Source organism: Schistocerca cancellata, chromosome 6 (genome assembly GCF_023864275.1).
Source record: "Schistocerca cancellata isolate TAMUIC-IGC-003103 chromosome 6, iqSchCanc2.1, whole genome shotgun sequence".
In the NCBI taxonomy this organism is placed as follows: domain Eukaryota; kingdom Metazoa; phylum Arthropoda; class Insecta; order Orthoptera; family Acrididae; genus Schistocerca; species Schistocerca cancellata.
This window is the reverse complement of record NC_064631.1, coordinates 691,553,359-691,572,878: the sequence shown is the minus strand read 5'-3', so window position 1 is coordinate 691,572,878 and position 19,520 is coordinate 691,553,359. Positions and strand designations below refer to the sequence as shown.

The following is a 19,520-nucleotide window of genomic DNA, read 5'->3' as shown; positions in this document are numbered from 1 at the left end:
CACCAGGGATAAATATAGAGCAGCATCTACAAACATTTGCCTTTCAAAAACTAAAGATAAAACATGTATGGCACAAAAAATTCATTGTATTTGGTTGCAATTAGACGTACCTAATGTGAAAATTTTCAACATAAAATTACATGCAACTGAGGATAATGCTTTCAAAATGGTTAAGAGCAGTAGTCAGTCATCATCTCCATTCTAGCTTTATTAGAACAGTTCCAGCTTTTGGCCAGTAACTAGCCATTATCAGTGCATTACATCTACACCTGTTGTTAGGCTCTTGTCCCAGTCACTTTCCTATTGTAAGTTAATCTGATAACCTTTTTTTGCTCTCCAGTAAAATCTGCTTTTTGTTTGTTGAAATATTCAGTTACTGATTGTGTGCAGTCCAAACAACCAAGCAACATGGCAGTGGTTAAAACACTTGATTGACGTCAAGGAGGAATGAGACTCTGGCCATTCAGGTTTAAGTTGCCTATGGGTTCCTAAACCCATATAGGTTATAGTTGATTTCTTTCCCTGCTGAGCTAGTGCTCCATTTCTGTTGACCTCAAAATGTTGACAAGATTATGAACTCCAAACTTCTTGCCTTAAAGAAATTTCCATTTTTACTGTTAAGCTCCTCAAATGAATGTGGCTTCTAATACTGGGTTTATAATGTCGTAGAAGTTGCTGTTTTATAACTTTTAGTAGTTGTTTTCCTATAATTTTTTACAATTCTCTCACTTTGAAAGATGAGCTATGTGTAATATTTTTGCTGCACCATTTATTTGTCTACAGAAAAGTGATGAACACTCACTTCCTATGTTGCAGCGAATAATGGACACGGCAGAGAACACTGCTATGGCTCACCAGGATGATGAAGTTACTGAGTTCCCTTACTACAATGCCAAGAACCTTAGCAAGCCCCTCAAGCTCAATGACACTCTCCCAGAAGGATTCAGAGTGCTGAACTTGACACAGAATAAACATTTCTACAACATGGAAGTCAACACTTCATTCAGTGCTGTCCACGTTCCAACCAATGTGTATGATAAAGGTGAGTCACAAGAGCTTACTCCTTGGCTCATTGTTCACGTATTTATTGTGAATGATTATTGTTACATTCATATTCTTGCAGACAGTTACATAGTGGTCTCAAGTTTTCCACATTCCCTTTTTTTGGTACTTTAAATCAGTCTTCATTTACATTCTCAGTGGAAATAAAATCTTTTGATGTGTTTATTTGAATGCATGTATGCTAGTGTACACCAAATTTTAGAATGGTTACAGGAGATAAAAAGAAACACTTTTTAAGTGACGAAAATGTCACAGGTTCACAATCCCTCCACACTCTCCACTAGAGGTCCATGAAGGTTTTGATGCTAATGATGTTCAAGAGACAGTGTTCAAATTTTTCTGTGATGAATATTGCTCTAGAGATGCCGCTGCAAATGTTGTCTGCTTATCTTAATTCACAGCTGGCATCTGCTTGCTAATAATGTTAGTTGTTTCAACAATAATGGCTGCAGTTTCAACCAAATGGGCAACCAGGTCTTTTGGGATGTGTATCAGTGTCTCTTACACCAAACACTTGTCTCACAACACAAAAAGAGATACAAAGAATGAGACCAAGGGAAGGCAGTGATCACAGTACTGGTCCACCTCTCCCAATCCAAAAATTTGGAAAATCATTGTCTAAATAGTTTTTGACATTGACAGCAAGGTGTAGTGAGGTCCCATCCTTCTGAAACCACAATAACTGCTTGATTGTTGGTGGGACATTCTCCAACATTTCCAGTAGTACTTCATGGAGAAAGATACAGGTATTTCCTCTGCTGACTGTATTAGGTAGAAGATAGTACACAGTCAGATGATCGTAAAAAAATACCAGCTCACACATTTGTGGTAAAGCTATGTTATTTTAGGATTTTTAACTCCTAGACATGGCTATTGTGGCTGTTAAATGACCCCTCTCTTGTGAAGATAGCAGTGAACAAAACACATGTTTATAAGTCAGGGATATTTACAATTTGGTGTAGATACCATTGGCAGAATTCCAAATGCCGGAGAAAGTAAATAGCTGAAAAGTCTCATACCTTCTGATACTTGAATGGATGCATGCCCATTATGTGCCCCTGCACATTGGCACTGAAGGTATTTAATCCATTTGCCAGTACTGGGTTTGTCCTCAGTTCACTCTGACACATCTTCCTCAAACTGAACATTTCATGCTCTGTGAGATCTACCAGTTTCCCATTTATGTGTTGTGGGAGTTTTGGTTCACTAAGATGTCCATCAAGCCTTTGAAATGTGACATGATTTGGTAACTTCCTTCCTGGAAATCATTTCTACAGTCAGATACCTTGGTGCTCGACTGTTGCATTGTGGCTCCCCATAAGTGGAATATATGTCAGCTAACTCACTAAGAGTGTAATCATCCACCGAAAACATGTAAACATCAGTAAAAATATCATGTACACACAGCATAACACAAACAATCATAAATTAATCTCCTAGTTACAAAATTTAGTACTGAACTGCCAAAAGAAACACAAGAATTTGATCAACAAATTTATTTTGTTTCCAAGGACATTGTTACTCCATGAACACACAAACTGCTGTCCAATATTCAGCTTACCAGTGTGTCACTAATGTCATCAGCAGGGAAACCCTTAAACCCCAATCCACATCCCCCCTTCAGTCATCCTGACTATCATCTGACTTGAGATGATGAATAGTCACTTGGTCAGTGTTGCATAAATTCAGCACATGTTGTTGTAGTTCTGGGACACTTGTGGTTATCACTTTCTTGGCATATATTGTAGATATCATTAGCTCTAATTTTGTAACGTGATAGGAACCTAAAATCTTGGCCGTCAGCTTTAGTGTTGGTCCAGTTTTTGTTCCTTTTATTGTCATCAGGTCACTATCTTTGCACATTGAGGCTTTCTTCTGATAGTGGTTAAAGCCAGCACAGATTTCTTCTTGCACCTTGATGATCTGTAGCCAAGCATCTTCCCTCAGTTTGCAGTATCTCTTTAAATGAATTAATAATTTTTTTTTCTAATTTTGTTATGTGAAGATCAGTTTGTGTGTACATCTTAACTCCTATCAACTGTTCAAGTGCTGTTTTCACTATAGTTATATTGCATGTGCAATTCATTGCACATTAAACTGATGGTGCTATGAGACATGTTTTTTAAGCAAGGTCCATTTGAACATAAGTACACAATGAAAGATTATTTCAAAAAAGCAAATTTCTTTTCAGAAAGAACACATTTCATGTATTTTTGACATAGTTGCCAAGTTTGTTGGAACACGTATCATACTTCTCAATCAATTTTAAAATACCCTCTTCATAAAAACTTGCCGCCTGCTCCAATAACAAAGAGTTCACTGCCGTTTTCACGTCGTCGTCATCATTGTAATGGTTGCCACTGAGGTGTTGTTTAAGGTGGAGGAACAGATGGTAATCTCTAGGCGCAAGATCAGGACTGTAGGGTGGGTGGTCTAAAACTTCCCACCCAAAACTGTCCAATAAATCACAGGTCTGACTTGCAGTGTGAGATCTTACATTGTCATGGAGAAGGACAATTCTCTTTGTCAGCATGCTGCATCTTTTGTTTCGAATTGCTCTGTGTAGCTTTCTCAGGGTTTGGCAGTATGCTTATGCATTGATAGTGGTTCCTTGTTGCATGAAATCAACCAGCAAAACACCTTGCCTATCCCAAAACACCGACACCATGATTTTGTGCTGGGACAGAGTCTGTTTGGCCTTCACCTTTACAGGTGAGTGTGTGTGTCGCCATTCCATGCTGTGTTGCTTCGATTCGGGTGTGATATGCGAAACCCATGTTTCATCTACAGTTACAATCTGACTGAAGAAACTGTCACCTTCTTTGTGATAACGAGTCAAGAACTTAATCACACACTGAAATCTTTGGTTTTTGTGGTCCTCTGTTAGGAGTTTCAGGACCCAACGGGAGCACAGTTTTCTAAACTTTAGGTGTTCAGAAACAATGTTGTAAAGCACTGATCTCAACACGACAGGAAATAAGTTTAAGAGACCTGTTATGGTGAAGCACCTGTTCTCACGAATCCTCGCTTCAATTGAAGCCACCAAATCGTCTGTAACCAAAGAAGGGCGACTGGAGCGGTCCTCATCATTGACGTTATCACGGCCATCTTTGAATTTTCATACCCACTTACGCACTTTGCTTTCACTCATAACAGTGCCACTGTACACTTCACAAATCTGTCAATGAATTTCTGCAGCAGACAGGTTCCTTGCTGACAAAAACTGTATCACTGAGCGAACCTCACACACAGTGGGCGAGTTGATAGTCTTAAACATTTTGAAAGCACAGAACAGAACCGTACAGGTTAGCTACAGAGCTGGAGCTGAGCACAGATGTTCCTGAGGCATGCTGGTACACAACGCATGTGCTCGTTGCAGTATGCGTGTGAACTACTAGTGTCTACAACAAAATGGACCTTACTTAAAAAACATGCTTTGTACATTGTTACATTCATCAGGGCTATCAGTATTAAACTTGTCAAAGATTTTACTCAAAGTAGAATTGATCCTGTCAACCTGTCCATAGGCACTAGGGAGTAGCGTCATTGTTAAAGTGTGTTCAATTCCTTCTACAGAATGACACTCTTGAATTTGTGAGAAGTAAAGCAAGTCCCTCTATCAGTAATTACTAGGACTGAATTCCCACATTAGTTTTCTGTAATTCCATCTTACTAATTGCTTCTGTTGATTTTGTAGTTTTTATGGGATATAACTAGGTAAAGATGATAAAAGCATCAATAATACTTAGAATGTGGTTGTTTCCTTTGTGCATTGGTGAAGTGATCCAGTATGATCTACATGATAGGTTTATAATAGTTTCCTTCCTTTGAATAAGGGATGTAGTAAATGAGCTCCCAAAATTTGTAGGAAAAACAGTTCCAACTTTCATGAAGAACTATTTATTAATCTTCTGGTTACTAACTTCAGTACTAAACTGCCAAAAGAAACAAAAGAAGTTAATTGTTGTTGTTGTTGTGGTTTTCAGTCTAAAGACTTTTGATGCAGCTCTTCATGCTACTCTGTCCTGTGCAAAACTCTTTATCTCCAAGTAACTGCTAAAAGTCCTCAATCTTTCCTCTCCCACATCCACACCAGCTGTTCAGAGCATCCTCCTACAGGCCAACTGCAAATTAGAACAGCATGCCACCCTCCATCTCAAAAAACTATCCAATCTCCTGGTTTCCCAGGAAAGGCAACTCACTCACCCTCCACAACCTTTCCAGCAAACCTCAACCTCCTCTCATTGCACACAGACCCAATCTCTCCCATCTACTCAATCTCCCACTTCCAGCTCCACTCCCCCCAACACCTCAAAATTCTAATCAACACAATCTGGAACCACAGCACCCTAATTCAGTAGTTAACCTTTCCTCCAAACCTCTCTCCCAATCCAAAACCTTCGTCCTATCCAAAGGCCTCACCTTCAGCCCTACTCCCAGATTCAACCAAACAGCCCTCCTCAAAGATTTACTGTCCTACACTCGTACTCTCTGCTGGAAATATCACTTTGCCACGATGAAAAATAATCCTAATCCTACTCCTAATGATCCAACTCCCCAAGACACTATCCAAATTGAACCCTGCCTGGAAAAGTTCCGTCCTCCGTCACAGCGGGACCCACCTCCTCTTCCTCAAAATCACCCTCTCCAAACCTTCCAGGAATTTCTCACTTCCAGCCTTGCCTCTCAATCCTTCTTGAAAAACTTTAATCCTACTCCCAACATCACCACAGCTGAAGCCCAGGCTATCTGTGATCTGAAGGCTGACCGATCCATCGTCATTCTTCCGGCGGACAAGGGTTCCACGACTGTGGTACTTGATCGTCGGGAGTATGTGGCTGAGGGACTGCGTCAGCTTTCAGACAACACTACATACAAAGTTTGCCAAGGTAATCCCATTCCTGATTTCCAGGTGGAGCTTCAAGGAATCCTCAGAACCTTAAGCCCCCTACAAAACCTTTCACCTGACTCCATCAACCTCCTGACCCCACCAACACCCCGCAACCTTACCTTCTACCTGCTTCCTAAAATTCACAAACCCAATCATCCCGGCTGCCCCATTGTAGCTGGTTACCAAGACCCCACAGAACGTATCTCTGCCTACATAGATCAACACCTTCAACCCATTACATGAAGTCTCCCATCCTTCATCAAAGACACCAACCACTTTCTCGAATGCCTGGAATCCTTACCCAATCTGTTACCCCCGGAAACCATCCTTGTAACCATTGATGCTACTTCCTTATACACAAATATTCCACATGTCCAGGGCGTCGCTGCGATGGAGCACTTCCTTTCACGCCGATGACCTGCCACCCTACCTAAAACCTCTTTCCTCATTACCTTAGCCAGCTTCATCCTGACTCACAACTTCTTCACTTTCGAAGGCCAGACATACAACAATTAAAGGGAACAGCCATGGGTACCAGGATGGCCCCCTCATATGCCAACCTATTTATGGGTTGCTTAGAGGAAGCCTTCTTGGTTACCCAGGCCTGCCAACTCAAAGTTTGGTACAGATTTATTGATGACATCTTCATGATATGGACTCACAGTGAAGAACAACTCCAGAATTTCCTCTCCAACCTCAACTCCTTTGGTTCCATCAGATTCACCTGGTCCTACTCCAAATCCCATGCCACTTTCCTTGACATTGACCTCCATCTGTCCAATGGCCAGCTTCACACATCCGTCCACATCAAACCCACCAACAAGCAACAGTACCTCCATTATGACAGCTGCCACCCATTCCATATCAAACGGTCCCTTCCCTACAGCCTAGGTCTTAGTGGCAAACGAATCTGCTCCAGTCCCGAATCCCTGAACCATTACACCAACAACCTGAAAACAGCTTTCACATCCCGCAACTACCCTCCCGACCTGGTACAGAAGCAAATAACCAGGGCCACTTCCTCATCCCCTCAAACCCAGAACCTCCCATAGAAGAACTCCAAAAGTGCTCCACTTGTGACAGGATACTTTCCGGGACTGGATCAGGCTCTGAATGTGGCTCTCCAGCAGGGATACGACTTCCTCAAATCCTGCCCTGAAATGAGATCCATCACTCCACCAAGAGTGTCTTTCCGCCGTCCACCTAACCTTCGTAACCTCTTGGTTCATCCCTATGAAATCCCCAAACCACCTTCGCTACCGTCTGGCTCCTACCCTTGTAACCACTCCCGGTGTAAAACCTGTCCCATGCACTCTCCCACCACCACCTACTCCAGTCCTGTAACCCGGAAGGTGTACACGATCAAAGGCAGAGCCACGTGTGAAAGCACCCACGTGATTTACCAACTGACCTGCCTACACTGTGAAGCTTTCTATGTGGGAATGACAGCATGAACGGACACAGGCAGATAGTGTTTGTTGGTAATGAGGATCACCTGTGGCTAAACATGCCTTGGTGCACGGCCAGCACATCTTGACACAGTGTTACACCATCCAGGTTATCTGGATACTTCCCACTAACACCAAGCTATCAGAACTCCGGAGATGGGAACTTGCCCTCCAATATATCCTCTCATCACATTACCCACCAGGCCTCAACCTCCGCTGATTTCAAGTTGCCGCCGCTGATACCTCACCTGTCATTCAACAACATCTTTGCCTCTGTACTTCTGCCTTGACTGACATCTCTGCCCAAACTCTTTGCCTTTACATATGTCTGTTTGTGTCTGTATATGTGCGGATGGATATGTGTGTGTGTGTGTGTGTGTGTGTGTGTGTGTGTGTGTGTGTGCGCGCGCGCGCACAAGTGTATACCTGTCCCTTTTTCCCCTTAGGTAAGTCTTTCCACTCCAGGGATTGGAATGACTCCTTACCCGCTCCCTTAAAACCCACATCCTTTCGTCTTTCCCTCTCCTTCCCTCTTTACTTATGAAGCAACCTTGGGTTGCGAAAGCTTGAAATTTGTGTCTGTGTTTGTGTGTTTTATATTGTGTCTATCTACAAGTGCTTTCTCGTTCGCATCAAAAGACTTGTCAGGGCTCGTTTATTATCTAATAAAAACTGCTGATGTAACTGGAACTGATAACTGTCTGGGAAGAAGGGACGTTTGGCTCAATTTCATATGTGATAATAGATGTTTTTGATAGCCTGCAGCTGTCATTCATTATTTAAATATTGAAATACATCAATAGTTACATATTTTTTCACGCTTAGCACTGTGCATTTCAAGAATTTTTTGTCGTTGTCAAGTGCAAATATGTACATAAGTATTTTGTGCCATGTTTGAATATGTGATTTTGTGTCTCTTGCACTGTAGTCATCTCTTTGAGGTTGTCAGGTACTGTGCCTGATCAGTTATGTAGAAAACCACACACACACGGAAACTATCACTCACATTGTTTATTTGTTTGTGTAACATCTCAAAAAATATGTATGTAAATACAGCACTTGGCAACAAGAATAAATTTTCGAAACACATTTTGCTCAGCATGAATAAAATATGTAACTGGTGCTGTATTTATACTAAAAACATTTGAGTGCTCCAAGTGGCCATATGCTGAAACACGCTAAATATGGTTCGATAATGGTGTCACAATGATCACAACTATCACAAAACTGCATTTGTGCAATAGACAGTTTGGAAATGGTAGTGATTGGTCATGATATCTTCATTCGAATGAACCTAGTTACTCCCGTCAGCCACAAAGCCAAGTAGAGCTTGGCAGTGGCAGGACATACGGCATGAATTGTTCCAACTTTTACACGTTTACCAGTTCAAATCCGCTGGGTAGATTCCCTTGGTATCAAGAAACTTAACCACGTATAACACTTCCAGACGGTCAACATAATGCCAGCATCATTTTTTTCTCCACGAATGTTTTTTTGTAATTTGTAAATCGTGGAAAAATTATAAATATGTTGATGCAAAATTGGGTGCAAATTAACATTGTGGGTATAGGAAATTTGATGAGACCAATAAAAAATATCGTAAACAGCAGGAAACATTAATTCTGGGAACGTAAAAGCGGGGTTATACTGTATTTTACCCAAGAGGATGCCATCATTATTTAATCATACAGTGAAACTGTGTGCCCTTGGGGAAAATTAAGGCTGTAGTTTCACCGTGCTTTCAGCCATTTGCAGTACCATTGCAGCAGCGCTGTTTTGGTTGATGTTGCAAGGCCAGTCCAGTCAGTCATCCAGACTGTTTCCCCTGCAACTACTGAAATGGCTGCTGCCCCTCTTCAGGAACCACATGTTGGTCTGTACCCTCAACAGATACACCTCCAATGTGGTTGGGCCTGCTGTGCGGTTATCTTCATCACTGAGGCACACAAGCCTCCCCACAAGTGGCAAGGTCCATGGTTCATGAGGGGGAGAACTCATATTTTTTCCGTGAATATTGTTTCACTATGAACACACAAAACTACTGTTAAAAAAATGGAAAAGCCAGGATGGAATGTAACAAGGAAAGTTGCTACTCACCATATAGTGGAGATGCAGAGTCACGATAGGCACAATAAAAAGATTCACACAATTATAGCTTTTGGCCATTAAGGCCTTTGTCAGCAGTAGGCGCACACACACACACACACACACACACACACACACACACACACAAACACAACTACTGTTCAATATTCAGCTTCTGCAGCATGTCAGTAGTCTCATCAGCAGAGCAAGCCTTAAATCTCTTCTTCTGAATCCCACAATAGTAATGTAATTTTTTATCCAGGAATGTGGACACTGCTAGCAGTGATGAATACTTACCCTTCCCAGCAGTGAGATTTAATTTTATTACAAATCGGATTCCATTGTCAATGTGTTACATACAAAGCAGTCAAAACAACTGTGAACATTGGTGTAAGGGAAATCTAGCATCGAACATGTCAAGGAAATCTAGGTGGGAAATGGTGCACCTGTGATATTAGTCACATAGCAAAAATGCTTCTTTTTGTCTCCTCTAATAATTCCACAAATTTGTCTGCATAGTCAACACAGATTGCATGTTCACTGTGAACAGCTTCTAAGAATTGGGACAGTTTCACATCAAAGTTTGGTGTAGTTATTTGTTTTGTCTCTCTGCACACATATTCACAGTGGAAACAGGGAATAAAAATAAGATCAAAGGAGAATGTGAACTGTTGTTGTCGTGGTCTTCAGTCCTGAGACTGGTTTGATGCAGCTCTCCATGCTACTCTATCCTCTGCAAGCTGCTTCATCTCCCAGTACCTACTGCAACCTACATCCTTCTGAATCTGCTTAGTGTATTCATCTCTTGGTCTCCCCCTACGATTTTTACCCTCCACGCTGCCCTCCAATACTAAATTGGTTATCCCTTGATGCCTCAGAACATTTCCTACCAACCGATCCCTTCTTCTGGTCAAGTTGTGCCACAAACTTCTCTTCTCCCCAATCCTATTCAATACTTCCTCATTAGTTATGTGATCTACCCATCTAATCTTCAGCATTCTTCTGTAGCACCACATTTCGAAAGCTTCTATTCTCTTCTTGTCCAAACTATTTACCGTCCATGTTTCACTTCCATACATGGCTACACTCCATACAAATACTTTCAGAAATGACTTCCTGATACTTAAATCTATACTCGATGTTGACAAATTTCTCTTCTTCAGAAACGCTTTCCTTGCCATTGCCAGTTGAATGTGAACTAGAATATTAAAATAATTAGTTATATTAATTTTGTTCATGCCTCTCTCTGCTGCCACATTTTATTTTAATCTAAAGAATGTACAAACAATCCCACACAATAGGCAAAAATAACACTACTTGTTCTATGTGTTGTCTGGATCTTCACTCATTTGTATGTGGAATGTGAATTGTTGAGTACATGAGGGACATAATCACAATCATTGGTTTACATGTGTCCTTTATGTTTGTTAGAATATCGGACATACCATGAAACTTCGTGCTGTACACCCAAAATTTGACACGTCCAGAAACTGATGATTTCTGCTCCAATTTTTTCATTTGTGAGCCATTAGGCAAACAGATCCCACTCATTACTATAGTCTAGTCGGCATAAGAAGGTCCACGACAGTTGCAGTGGGTTGGACACTTGGTCTTTGTACACCTTTCTCAGTTAAAATTTCTATGGCAATGCTTCACTGTTGATGTGGGTGACTACTGTTTTTGCATGCAGTCGTTAGCACTAAGAAGCTGAAAGCTGGCAACAGCACTGCTAGCTATCAGGGATCTTTTACACAGAGCCAGTTTGTCTAGTTTCTTCCTGATTCTGTACCTGTTTCTTATTTGCCTTTAAAGATATTTGCCTCTTGTGGAATTTTTATACTGTCAATTTTGTCTGTAATGCTAGCATTGAATTTAATGTGGAACAGTTGCGAGCGAGCTTATGCACATGTGCAGTTGAGTCGCGTATGAGTAGTACCTTCTCCCGCTTCTGACTACAGAAGTGTGGCAGTTTGCTGTACAAGCAATTGCAGCAAGCAGCCAGATGCTACCCGGTAAAATATTGCTGGTGCGCCTAAGCTGGCTTATTCACGTATGCTCAACAGGCCCGGAACTATGGGGCGGGGGCAAACCGGGGTATATGCCCCTGGTGGCAGTTTCAGTGGGGGGGGGCACCAAATTCATATTACTGAGGAAAAAACCTTGTTTCACAAAGCACCCAGCATCTGTCGCATCTAGAAATAAACTTTCCTGTAGACAAAAGGGGACAGGGTCTATATGAGCTGAGCGAATAAAGCCGAAAGGGTGAATGACAAACGCTGTTAACGTGGTTGGGTCTGCAAATGATCAGCATTGTTATAACTACTAGCGAATTCCATAGATTCAAACTACCAGAGTGGAAATAAATGACTAACAGGAATAACAGGCAACTAAGATTATGTATCGTCTTCTCCGTGTATCCAAGAAAATGAAATTTTGACAATACACTTTTGGCCAGACTGCTGCACTACTAAGAGCCAGTTATACAGTCCCCGGCTAGCAGCCACTAAAGTTCTATTCTGGGAGTAGCGCGGAAAATGCATTGTACGAACACCTAATAATGCCTAACTGGAGAACAAATGCGGGATAACTAATCCGGTGATTGTAGCAGGGTTACTGAAGTTAACCAGAGAATAAATTTTGACACTGGCAGGAATAGTTACAGAATTAGTGGTGACAAGATTGTTTGTTAGAACGAGGAAGGAGACGATACGGAGACTCTCACAAATTACGGAAGAATATGATGATTCCAAATTTATAAAAAAATTTTGTACTGCTACTTTTCAATCTCATGCTTCAGAAGCTAGAGAGTATGAATGAAATGTGAAACAGTTCCCTAACATAAAATTTTTTGCTTGTAGTAGGCCTAATAGGCATTTGATATTGGTTCTTTGTGAATTATATTCTGTCGTGTTATAAAAATGACTATTTGTGCCTAAACAGTCTCGTTTATTTGGTGTGTGTAACAATTGCTGCAATATTAGGCAGGCCTATTTTGTTTTTTCTAGCACACAGTGACAAAATACACGTAATTAGATCGAGAAACCACACCAGTCTTGGGTACTATTGTGGTACTTTTGTGGTACTAGACAATGACATTTCATTTTTTCATGTTGCAAAACGTTGATGAACTTTGATGAGGTAATATATTCTTTCCCAAAAGGAAAGTACGCCATATAAAGCTGTGGCAAGGTTAGAGAGAAAAAAATGCTAGGACTTAAGGATTGAGGAAATGTGTACTGTCTTGCTTGTCTCTTGTTTTTACTCGTTTTATGTATCCTATATTTAGTTTTATGTCACTCGAAACAGCAAGTTATTAGCTAATAGGCAGTAAAGACTGCAAATTTTCTGAAGAATGCTTGTTCTCCAGGTTACGAATAATCCCATCCACTATTAACTGCGAGATTTTTTTAAGAGGAGCAGGATGTCAAACCAGCCGACTGAGAGCAGGAGAAGCACCACAGGACATTTTAAATTCCACTGGCCTGAATATAGTTTGATGGCACCCGTTACAAAATATTACACATTTGAATTTTACAGAGCGAAATACAGAGACGTGTGATGGAAGAATGCTGTGTGAAGAGACGTGGCGCTGTACTTTGGCATACTTAAGATGAAATAAAATGTCTTACGTTCCCTCGATCATATATGTTTTATGTTTCAGACTCATCAGAAAGATGTGCACTACAAAATGAAGATATTTTTGAAAAGTCGATTTTTTAAATTTTTGACGTGCTATCTCTAATGCTCGATGGAGAGGGAACGGCACTATCTAATATTGCCCCGGTTCGGAAATATCGTAGATCCGGACCCGATTTGCAGAGCAGTCTGAGTTGTTGTTTGCAGGGGGTAGTCTCCACGTGACCCGTGTTTACGTTAAGTGATTTTGCTGTTTCCTCTTCGTTTATTGCTCTCACGTCAAATGAAAGCAAAACGGATTTCTGTGGCTGGGAGCTATCAGGTGAATTAAAATACATTCACATAATTATGGAAGGCTAAAATATGTTATTCGTTTCAGATTTTATTTTGTTTCCAACTTTCTGACAGTCAAGCGTTAATTGCCTTGGAGAACAATGAAGTTATTTTTGTTGGTTTGTTAAAGAAATTTGACTTTTATTAATCTTTTCTGCTGAGACAGTCAATTTATTTGAAACGAAGTGTTTAATTTCACACTATTGATTAGTTTCAACTGTTCGCTACATTTCAAGTTCTCGTTTTCATCTTCTAGCACATGTGGTATTCCATAATAAAGAACCAGACATGAGATATTGCAGTACTGGTACTCCAAGAAAATGTACATCTGAATCTGAACATACGTATGTGCACTTTAAGCCGAATTCTGCATTTTAGTCTGGTACACAAAAATCCCATGCTGTTGAAATATAGTCTGATGTCTTGTTTCTTTTATGACATAATGTAAGATCTTTTAATGTTTTACACGTACAAACGTCCGGGCTTCCTGTGTCATCATAGCTGCGCAAGCGCGGCGACGCCCGTCATCTGGCGCAACTGCTGAAACTAATCTATTTCTAACAGGTCATGGGAAAATATTCCGAATGGTGGTTTGAAAAGCGATACTTTCAAGTAAATTAAATTTCCTTTTACACAAGATGAACTCTGTGCACGAATGTCCGATGAATTTCTTAAATCGGAACGTTTGACTCTCATGCAAACTTCAAATCTTTGAGGACGACCATTTAGAATATTTTCGAGCCCAGAAGGTCAGACGTTTATGTCGTTGTTAATAATTTTACTGGCACGTTTGTGTGCGCAAAAAAGATCAACATTATGTGTGAAAGCTTAGCTTCTCCTGTAGCTTATTAATCTCAATATTATACGTGAAAGCTTTTCTTTTCTTGTAGAAACACTATGTACATTAATTTAAACCATTACCTTTTCCTATTTGTGTGTTCGCGCTACTTAACAGTGATGTTGCTATTGGCTGACTACATCATGTGTCCTGTGCTCTGAATATCCGCTGACATCGGCTGGCGAGATTGCTTGACATGAGCTATGACTGGCTTACAAAAGCGCATCGCTATCTCGATTTCAATCCTTCGGAAAGTAACATGCGGTGTTTGGTGGTATTAGAATTTATACTTTCGTAATACAAAAATATGCAGTGTACATGTTGCTGCACATCAGACATCTTACCAAAACTTGTTTTTTTCCCCTGACTTTCGTTTTCTAAAGTGCCGGGAAATTCAACGCAGGTGTATAAAACAACAAGCATTGAAAGGATTCATAAATTTTACAGTTCTGGGGAAAAGAATACTATTACTTAACATGGAAAAAGTGTATTTTCATCCGGGAGAAAGTGTATTTTTAACTGGGAAATACAGGAAAAACCCGTGAATTTTTTTTCCTTGTCCACATATACATCCTGAATATGTGTTGTTGTTATGGTCTTCAGTCCTGAGACTGGTTTGATGCAGCTCTCCATGCTACTCTATCCTGTGCAAGCTTCTTCATCTCCCAGTACCTACTGCAACCTACATCCTTCTGAATCTGCTTAGTGTATTCATCTCTTGGTCTCCCCCTATGATGTTTACCCTCCGCGCTGCCCTCCAATACTAAATTGGTGATCCCTTGATGCCTCAGAACATGTCCTACCAACCGATCCCTTCTTCTGGTCAAGTTGTGCCACAAACTTCTCTTCTCCCCAATCCTATTCAATACTTCCTCATTAGTTATGTGATCTACCCATCTAATCTTCAGCATTCTTCTGTAGCACCACATTTCGATAGCTTCTATTCTCTTCTTGTCCAAACTATTTACCGTCCATGTTTCGCTTCCATACATGGCTACACTTCATATAAATACTTTCAAAACTGACTTCCTGACACTTAAATCTATACTCGATGTTAACAAATTTCTCTTCTTCATAAATGTTTTCCTTGCCATTGCCGGTCTACATTTTATATCCTCTCTACTTCGACCATCATCAGTTAATTTGCTTCCCAAATAGCAAAACTCCTTTACTACTTTAAGTGTCTCATTTCCTAATCTAATACCCTCAACATCACCCGACTTAATTCAACTACATTCCATTATCCTCGTTTTGCTTTTGTTGATGTTCATCTTATATCCTCCCTTCAAGACACCATCCATTCCGTTCAACTGCTCTTCCAAGTCCTTTGCCGTCTCTGACAGAATTACAATGTCATCGGCGAACCTCAAAGTTTTTATTTCTTCTCCATGGATTTTAATACCTACTCCGAATTTTTCTTTTGTTTCCTTTACTGCTTGCTCAATATACAGATTGAATAACATCGGGGAGAGGCTACAACCCTGTCTTACTCCCTTCTTAACCACTGCTTCCCTTTCATGTCCCTCGACTCTTATAACTGCCATCTGGTTTCTGTAGAAATTGTAAATAGCCTTTCGCTCCCTGTATTTTACCCCTGCCACCTTTAGAATTTGAAAGAGAGTATTCCAGTCAACATTGTCAAAAGCTTTCTCTAAGTCTACAAATGCTAGAAACGTAGGTTTGCCTTTCCTTAATCTTTCTTCTAAGATAAGTCGTAAGGTCAGTATTGCCTCACGTGTTCCAGTATTTCTACGGAATCCAAACTGATCTTCCCCGAGGTCGGCTTCTACCAGTTTTTCCATTCGTCTGTAAAGAATTCGTGTTAGTATTTTGCAGCTGTGGCTTATTAAACTGATTGTTCGGTAATTTTCACATCTGTCAACACCTGATTTCTTTGGGATTGGAATTATTATATTCTTCTTGAAGTCTGAGGGTATTTCGCCTGTTTCATACATCTTGCTCACCAGATGGTAGAGTTTTGTCAGGACTGGCTCTCCCAAGGCCGTCAGTAGTTCCAATGGAATGTTGTCTACTCCAGGGGCCTTGTTTCGACTCAGGTCTTTCAGTGCTCTGTCAAACTCTTCACGCAGTATCGTATCTCGCATTTCATCTTCATCTACATCCTCTTCCATTTCCATAATATTGTCCTCAAGTTCATCGCCCTTGTATAGACCCTCTATATACTCCTTCCACCTTTCTGCTTTCCCTTCTTTGCTTAGAACTGGGTTTCCATCTGAGCTCTTGATGTTCATACAAGTGGTTCTCTTATCTCCAAAGGTCTCTTTAATTTTCCTGTAGGCAGTATCTATCTTACCCCTAGTGAGATAAGCCTCTACATCCTTACATTTGTCCTCTAGCCATCCCTGCTCAGCCATTTTGCACTTCCTGTCGATCTCATTTTTGAGACGTTTGTATTCCTTTTTGCCTGCTTCACTTACTGCATTTTTATATTTTCTCCTTTCATCAATTAAATTCAGTATTTCTTCTGTTACCCAAGGATTTCTACTAGCCCTCGTCTTTTTACCTACTAGATCCTCTGCTGCCTTCACTACTTCATCCCTCAAAGCTACCCATTCTTCTTCTACTGTATTTCTTTCCCCCATTCCTGTCAATTGTTCCCTTTTGCTGTCCCTGAAACTCTGTACAACCTCTGGTTCTTTCAGTTTATCCAGGTCCCATCTCCTTAAATTCCCACCTTTTTGCAGTTTCTTCAGTTTGAATCTACAGGTCATAACCAATAGATTGTGGTCAGTCCACATCTGCCCCTGGAAATGTCTTACAATTTAAAACCTGGTTCCTAAATCTCTGTCTTACCATTATATAATCTATCTGATACCTTTTGGTATCTCCAGGGTTCTTCCATGTATACAACCTTCTATCATGATTCTTAAACCAAGTGTTAGCTATGATTAAGTTGTGCTCTGTGCAAAATTCTACCTCTTTCATTTCTTAGCCCCAATCCATATTCACCTACTACGTTTCCTTCTCTCCCTTTTCCTACACTCGAATTCCAGTCACCCATGACTATTAAATTTTCGTCTCCCTTCACTATCTGAATAATTTCTTTTATTTCATCATACATTTCATCAATTTCTTCGTCATCTGCATAGCTAGTTGGCATATAAACTTTTACTACTGTAGTAGGTGTGGGCTTCGTATCTATCTTGGCTTCGTATCTAAATATACTCCCTTCATAACCAGTGTGTAGATATTGAGTCAGGTTAAGGATCTGGCTACACAATGATCTTCCTGGGTGAAATCCTTGTGTGGTGTTCAATGAGGGACCACACTACATATCTTGATGTTTTGCTGATATTTCTTCCTAACAATTTGTAGAGATGATATAGAAATGGGACTGATTAAAAATTCTTGGTGGTCTGTCAGGGACTTCAGATTTCAATAAGCTACGTCTTTGGCCTTATGGCAGATTTTGAGTAATTGTAATGTTAAAACACAGTTGTTTATTATGTAGATTTAAGATCCCCTTTTCAGTTCTTCATTCAAATCTCTTTACTTGTTTCACCCTTGGGTCCATGGGTCATCTAGGCGTGCAACTGAGTTATTCTTCAAGCATTTCATGGCAGCCTCCAGTTTCTCTAAAGTGTAAGGGCAAACAGGATAGTCATTCTCTTCAACATATCTATGTAGCTTTGCCTTTTCAGACCTTCCTTTGGAAATTTCCATTTAGCAGCTGGTGATGAGGTAGTTGGTTGCAGGTTACATTGGTCACTTCAGCAGAAACTCTGTAATGGTCATCACGGAGGTTTTTCAGGAGTTTACATGGCTTATGCTTCATGTCTATGTTACTAATTTGTAAATACTTAAGGAGTGAATGAGACTGCTCACTGAAAAGCAGATGCAGTGAGTCAACGGCAGGGGCACAAAGAAAACCTGCTAACTTTTGGAACGGATCCTTTTTCAAGCTGCTGCTGCTGCTGCTGCTGCTACTACTACTACTACTACTACTACTGCGCGCGCGCGCGCGCGCGCGCGCACACACACACACACACACACACACACACACACACACACACACACACACACACACACTCATATGCCTGTACCCGTACATAGTGACGGCTGGACGCACAATGCCAGAATTGCCGTTCTGCAGGTGGGTTGGGATGGGGCTGGTGGGGGGAAGGAGTTGTGTGGGGTAGGGTTGGTAGAGGAAGAGAGGTGGGAAGAGGGGATGTGGGTGGGTAGCTAGTGACTGGGAGGGAGGCACTTGCTTTGCTGGCTAGAGGGAGGGGTGGCAGGTATATTGGCTAGGCATGTGATGCACAGGTATCAGAGCCGGTGGAGAGTGGCGCACAATGTAGGTGATGTGCAAATGTGAATTTGGCAAGGATGGTGGAGCAGAGGAAGCAGAAATTGTTGGTTGAGGGTTGTGGGGACAGTGGGTTAAGAGAGATTGAGGCCAGGAGGGTTACAGGAGAGAAGGAAATGTTGCAAGGATAATGCCCACCTGCATACTTCAAAAAAGCTGTTTGCATCTGTGTCCTTCCCTCCACCACCAGCTTTTCTGAACCACGCAAATAGGTGATGTCCTTGTTACAATCCTTCATTCCCATGACCCTTCTGCCCTCAGCCTTCATTAGCTCACGATTCCCACAACCTCCAATCAACAGTTTACCTCCCTCTGTCATATCAACCCCCTCCCAATTCGTATCTCCATGTCATCTTCATTGTGCACCTCTCCCAACTGGCTTTGACACTTGTGCATTGCATGCCTTGCCCTTGCACTTGCCATCCCATCCTCCCACATTCCTAGCTAGCAAACAGGCTGCATCCCGTCCAATCACTAGCTACCCACCACCAAACCTACTTCCTGCCTCATGTTTCTCTCTCTCTAATGACCCAAGTCCCCCACATCCACCCGCTGAACAGCGGTATTGTGCATCTTGTGTGTGTGTGTGTGTGTGTGTGTGTGTGTGTGTGTGTGTGTGTGTGGGTGGGTGGGTGGGTGGGTGGGTGGGTGCGCGCGCACAGATACCTTGTCAACGAGTCAACACTTATGCTTTTCACTGAGTGGTCTCCTTCACTCCTTGAGTATTTACATTTTACCAGAACTTTCCTACTATGCGGGCTATCCACAAAGTACATTACATTTCGGAATTAAAAATAAATAAAGTATTGGAAATTTTTTTTATTATATACAGATGAAAGCCACACTTAAATACTACTTTTCTACATAGGTGCCATTTAAATTAAGGCACTTATCATA

General features: G+C 41.1%; 1 protein-coding gene across 3 annotated transcripts in view; it reads left to right on the top strand.

The window, feature by feature from the left end:
* The window catches only part of LOC126191240 (voltage-dependent calcium channel subunit alpha-2/delta-3), a 792,714-nt gene that overhangs the window by 284,163 nt on the left and 489,031 nt on the right, over positions 1–19,520 (top strand). For all 3 annotated transcript variants that reach the window (XM_049932047.1, XM_049932049.1, XM_049932048.1), the window contains exon 4: positions 817–1,042. In XM_049932047.1, the coding sequence (XP_049788004.1) occupies positions 817–1,042 (226 nt within the window). The remainder of the gene's footprint in view (positions 1–816; positions 1,043–19,520) is intronic.